The sequence below is a fragment of the Rattus norvegicus genome, chromosome 9 (assembly GCF_021556685.1).
Source record: "Rattus norvegicus strain SHRSP/BbbUtx chromosome 9, alternate assembly SHRSP_T2T, whole genome shotgun sequence".
In the NCBI taxonomy this organism is placed as follows: Eukaryota; Metazoa; Chordata; class Mammalia; order Rodentia; family Muridae; genus Rattus; species Rattus norvegicus.
This window is the reverse complement of record NC_141542.1, coordinates 126,473,276-126,479,316: the sequence shown is the minus strand read 5'-3', so window position 1 is coordinate 126,479,316 and position 6,041 is coordinate 126,473,276. Positions and strand designations below refer to the sequence as shown.

Here is a 6,041-nt window from a genome sequence, read left to right as displayed (position 1 = left end):
GGCGTGGCCTGGTGCGCGCGAAGCTCCGCCCCGCCCCGCGGCCTGCTGGACCGGCCCGGTCTTAGGCGTCCTCTTCCTCCTGCGCAGCAGCCGCGGCGGCGGCCAGCTCTCAGGTCAGGGAACTAGACTCGCGTGGGCGGCGGCGCACGCAGCTGGCGGGCTCCGAGGCGCGCGCAGCGCGTCCCTGTCTCCGCGGGTCGCGGAAGTGACGTGAGGCACCCCGGCAGAAGAGCGTTTGAATCGGTTCCCGGGTTGCTTCCCGGCCGCTGCCCAGTCGGTGCTGCGCGGCCCGCCGAGGCCCCGAGCCGCGGCGGCTGGAGCCGAGGACACGCGCGGAGTCTGGGTCTCCGGGAAGCGCGCCCGAGAGCCGCGAGGTCTTCTCTTTTCCCCCCAACATGGCAGCGGAGGGCGCCAAGGATCCAGGCGGCCTCTCCAAGGGGTCTGGAAGGGATGGCGACATCGACGGCTGTAGGACGGTGTACTTGTTTGACCGGCGCGGGAAGGACTCGGAGCTCGGGGATAGAGCACTGCAGGTCCCGGAGCGCGCGGGCTACGCGGAGTTCCGCGCGTCTGTGTGTCAGGTACGTTCCGGGGCGCTGAAGGGATGCTCTCGAGGAGGTGAGGGTAGGTGGCCCGAAGCCTGGGTGGGTCACCGCCATAAACTTGTCAGATGGCCGGGATTCTGCGGCCTTGGCCTCTGCCGGGTGCCCACGTTGCGGTTGATCCCCGGGATGTCCCGGCCGGCCTGGCTTTGGCCAAGGAGGATGGGGTCCCGCCCCTCCGTGGGCCTGTGCTGGTTTAGCGTGGGCCTGTGCTGGTCTAGCGTTCGGGACCTCGAAGTTAGTGGGCGCTTATCGGGTTTAGCTACAGCTTTACGGTTGCGAAGCAGTAGGTGCAACATCCTGTAAGAGAAGCACCTGTGTTTGTCTTAGTTCGTAACTTCAAAAGTAGACTGCCGAGTTGTACCCACTGGACCGTCAGCGTCGCGACGGTTGCGCCGTTTAGAGGGGGTGAGATTCCGGGAGTTCGGGTACCCCAGGTTTCAGGGAGGTGATGGAGTCATTTCCCGGTTGTCTTGTCAGAAAGGTTTGCCTGATCCGTCCCAGCAGGATTCTTCTACAGAGTTAACACTAAGTTAGGTTAGTATTCAGAGCTGCCCTTCTGGTTTTCTGAGCTCCCAACTTTCTTGGGAATTACTAAACTAGCTCCAAGTGCCCATAACGAAGAACGAGTTTACTGGTTTGAAAAATAAAATGAATGACTGCGTAGCAAAACGTGCTGTAGATGCTTTATAGGTTGTTGGTGGTACTGTTGCCTGAACTTGTGAGTATGTTTGGGGGAGGGGTATTATAGGGTTTTGTTTTGAGACAAGGTCTTGCTTTGTAGCTCTGGCTAGCCTAGAAGTCTCTGTTGACCAGGATGGCCTCGAACTTTCTGGTTATCCTTCTGTCTTTGCTGCCCAGTGTTGGTAGTCACAGGCGCAACTGCCACCGTTCTGGGCTCTGACCTTTTTTAAAAGAGGAATATGGCAGTGGCCGAATTAACTTGTGTTTTTCTTCCAGAAAACTTAGTTTAGGATTGGACTAGGACACTAATTCTCAGCCATCCTTAATGTTGCGATCCTTTAATACCTATGTTGTGGAGACTTCCCAACCATAAAATTATTTTCGTTGCTAATTCACAACTGTAACCTTGCTGTTATGAATTGTAATGTAAATGTGTTTTCCTGTGTTCAGAACCACTGAAGATACGACTTTGTATATTTGTTGAAAAACTCAAATTGAGTTTTACTTTGCCCAGGTGGGCTTTCTTACGTTTGTAGCTATATTCCCAGTGTCTTGCTTGACATATGGTAACTGTTCACACAGATAGGAATGGATACATGAATTAAGACAAAACTAGGTAAACCCTGAAATTCATTCTATGCCTGCCACATATGGGGGTAGATTCTCCCTGTCTTGTCTTAAGACTAGTTCTTATACTGTAGTTATAGTCTGCCATGTATCTCAGTACCAGCAATTTAAAAATTAAGGAGCCTCAGTATTACTCCTTTGAGTCCTTCCTCTTCTTTTTATATCACTGTAGTACATGTTTTACATTTAGTTTCTTTCTTTTTGTTTCCAGTTAATTTTGCCAGGAATGTGTCTTTTTACTTTTTTTTGAGTAAAATTTATTTGATTATTATTTTATGCATATGGGTGCTTGCCTGCGTGAATGTCTGTGCACTGGTTCTTGACTGGAGCTTTCAGAGACCAGGAGAGGGGTATCTTGTGTGTGCTGGGAATCAAACCCAGGTCCTCTGCAAGAACAGCTTTGCTCTTAACCATTGCATCATCTCTAGCTCCTGGATCCTGTGCTCTGTTGGTTTATGCAACAGATCCCGTGGGGGTGTTTGCATTACACAGATGAAGGACTGAGTCAAGCACCTGCAGTTCATACGTTACATAGTTGTCCTGGCTTGTTTTGTTTTTTTTGGTTTTTTTTTTTTTTTGTTTTCTTTTTAAAGTATTTATTTAATGCATGCGAGTACACTGTCATTCTCTTCAGACACACCAGAAAAGGACATCGGATCCCATTACAGATGGTTGTGAGCCACCATGTGGTTGCTGGGAATTGAACTCAGGACCTCTGGAAGAGCATCCAGTGCTCTTAACCACTGAGTCAGTTCTTCAGTCCTAGTTTGTTTTCTAGGTTGTGATAAAACATTCTGACTGAAAGCAACTTTGGGGAGAAAAGGGTTTGTCCATCACTGAGGGCAGCCAGGGCAGGTGCTGAAGGTAGGAACTGAAGCTCTGACTGTGGAAGAATGCTGCTTATGGCTTGTTCACCCTGGCTTCGTTCATTCATTCATCCCTCCTTCCTTCCCTCCCTCCCTCCCTTCCTTTGGTCTCCCTCTTCCTCTTCCCCCTCCCCCTCCCTTACCTAGGACTACCTGTTTCTGTGTTGCCACCCACAGTGGTCTTGGTCCTGCCATATTAATCAAGAAATTGCCCCACAGAGCTGTCAACAGGAGAGTGATGGAGGCATTTTCTCTGTGAGGCTTTCTCTTCCTCGATGAGTCTAGCTTGTGAGAAAATGACAAAGAACTAATCTGCACAATGGTGCACAAGAAGTGAAACCGGTAGAGCTGATCCGTTGTTGGTTTGTTTGTGACACAGATAGGTCTAGAACACACGGACGCCTATGCTGGCCCTAAGCTCTCATCCTTCCAACTCAGCCTCCTAGAAGTGCATGGCCACACCCAGCTTTAGAGCAACTCGATTCCAAACAGAAACACTCCAGGCACACTGTTATAGCTTTATGTTTCTTTTTCCTGTTTCTATCTCCTCTTCTTCCTCTTTTTTGACAGAGCTCTTGTGTAGAAATCACTTGGTGCTCCAGGCTCACACTGTGGACAAACCTTTAGCTCAGCCTCTCAAGTGTGAGGAGTGCCTGGTATGGCTACTGTGTCCCTTTAAAACCGTACCATTCAGCATACACTTGTTCTTCCTCTTTTGTGGCAAGAACACAGCATTTACTCTTAACAGTTTTCAAATATGCAAGATATTTTTATTTTTTAACCTATTAGATTTATTCTGAGTGTATTTATTCTGAGTGTATATACGCGTTATACACACACATACACACATGTATGCACTGCGTATGGACATTAGGGGGCAGCTGTAAGGAGTTGTTTTTCACCCTCCCATGTGGTTCCTGGGTTTGTTTTGTTTAAACACTGGTCTCACTGTGTAATCCTTGATGGACTCCAGCTTCTGGTCCGTAGCTTCTGAGTGGAGGAGCCATAGACATGCACCATATATGATAATTTTAGTTTATTTTTTATGTGCATTGGTGTTTTGCCTGTATGTGTTTATGTAAGGATGCTGGATCCCCTGAAACTGAAGTTACAGACATTTGTGTGCTGCTGTGTAGTTGCTGGGAATTGAACCCAGATCCTCTGGAAGAAAAGTCAGTGCTCTTAACTGCTGAGCCATTTCTCCAGCCACCCCTTGATGTGATTTTTTTTTTTTTTTAAATGTAGACAAAACTGTCTTCCAGTGGAGGAAAGTATAGCCAGCCTCCAGTTTGGAATGTTTGACTTAGAATGTTTCAACGTTGTGGTGGCACAAAAAAAGAGACATCCAGCAGAAAGTATGCTTTGAATTTTGAATTCTGATTTTTTGTTTTGTTTTGTTTTGTTTTTGTTCTGTAAGAGGGTCTTTCTGCATAGACCCGACTGGCCTGGAACTCATTATGTACACCAGACTAGCCTCAAACTGACAGAGATATACCTGACTTTGTTTCCTGAGTGCTGTGATTAAAGGTACTCACCACCCATGCCCAGCTTGAATTCTTACCTTTAAGAAAATATTTTATGTCAGTGTATTACATGAATGCTTCTTGCTCTGGTACGGTGTTACCCATGAAAGCCAGAAGAAGGTGTCAGATCCCTTGGGACAGACAGTTGTGAGCTGCCATGTGGGTACTTGGAATCAAACCCGGGTCCTCTGGAAGAGCAGCCAGTGCTCACCCCAGCCCACTGACACACATGTAGGTAAATCACCCATACACATAAAAGTATCTTAGGTAATAGTCATGCATGCACACCATGGATTTGAGTCAGGTCCACCCCCATTCTCTCCAATCTCCCCATGCCCTTCATCATTTAATGTGCTCTCTTTCTTTTTTAAGAATACTCATTGAGCCCACTTATTACTACCTGTGTGGAGCATGGGTAGCCTGTCAAGGCCCTCTCCCTCGGCAGCCATCAAATTGCCAGGAACTCCTCAGATATGGATGAGATGCCATGAGCTCCTCCCCCAACCATGCTGGGATTTTGGGCTGGTGTGATCTTGTACAAGCCTTGTGCGTACAGTCAGTCCCAGCTGCTATGAGTTTGTGTGTAGCTAGTCTGTCCTGTCTGGTAAATACTGTTCTGCCTCCATCTGCTAACCTAGGCCTAGTCCTGGAAGCTTCTAACCTCTCAGTCTAATGTAGGCCTCCTAGAATGTTTTTAGTCTCTGAGACATACTGTTGAATATGCTCACCTCTTCTTAGTTCTTTCTGATATCTGGCAGATTCAATTCAGCTGTTCTGGTTCTGTTACGTGGCAAGAACACAAAATTTACTCATAATAGTTTTCAAATATGCAAGATACTATTTTTATTTTATTTTATTTTTTTGGTTCTTTTTTTCGGAGCTGGGGATCGAACCCAGGGCCTTGCGCTTCCTAGGCAAGCGCTCTACCACTGAGCTAAATCCTCAACCCCACTATTTTTATTTTTTAGCCTATTAGATTTATTGTGAGTGTATTATGAGTGTGTTATATACATTATACACACATTTATGCATATGCTGCTGTGTGTGGAGGACAGCTGTAAGGAGCTGGTCCTCATCTTCCCTTATGTAGGTCCTGGGTTTTGTTTTGTTTAAACCCATGCTGACTGAATCTGGCTTCTCTCAGCTTCTCCTGAATTGCTTTGCTTGGCCTCACACTAACTCTGGCCATCTGTTCTAATCCTCTGGCTCCTTCTCATTCTCTGGCTCATGCTCTCTTCACCTGTGTCTATGCAACCTGTCCCTGTAAAACACTGCCTCCTCCTTCCTCTTTCTCTTCCGTAGCTTCCCTTTCCTCTCTGCTCTTGAGAGTTGAGCTATCTCTGATTAATTCTGTCAAATCTTACTCTGGTTCATCACTTTTTCTGCTCACTTTATCTGCCACAGCACTTTCAAATGTGGGTGCTTCCTTCTCCAAACTAACTATACCTTCCTTGTGTGGGATTAATGTTAAGGGCTGAGCTACGCCATAACGAGAAACATCTCAGGGTTCACAGTGTGATCATATATCCTGCAATAGTAGGCACAAGCTATACTATTTGTGAAGTTAGGTCTATGAAACACATTTTTAATTTGCAACGATTTTATTGGATTGTAATCTCCTTATAAAGGAATATTTGTATAGTTTTAGTTGAGTAAAAACTAATTCGGGTAACAAAGGTATTTGCATTCCTATCTAGAGATATGTGGGTAGGTATATTGATAGTTGAAAGGCAGAAGCC

General features: G+C 46.6%; 1 protein-coding gene across 6 annotated transcripts in view; it reads left to right on the top strand.

Annotated features, from left to right (window-relative positions):
* The first annotated feature begins 70 nt into the window (after positions 1 to 70).
* Smchd1 (structural maintenance of chromosomes flexible hinge domain containing 1) overlaps positions 71 to 6,041 on the top strand; it is a 148,414-nt gene continuing 142,443 nt past the window's right edge. For 4 of the 6 annotated variants that reach the window (XR_015628698.1, XR_015628696.1, XR_015628697.1 and 1 more), the window contains exon 1: positions 238 to 581. Coding sequence is in view for 2 of the 6 variants with exons in the window: in NM_001447330.1 (NP_001434259.1) it covers positions 396 to 581 (186 nt within the window). In the remaining 4 variants the exon portion in view is untranslated. 6 annotated transcript variants of the gene reach the window in all.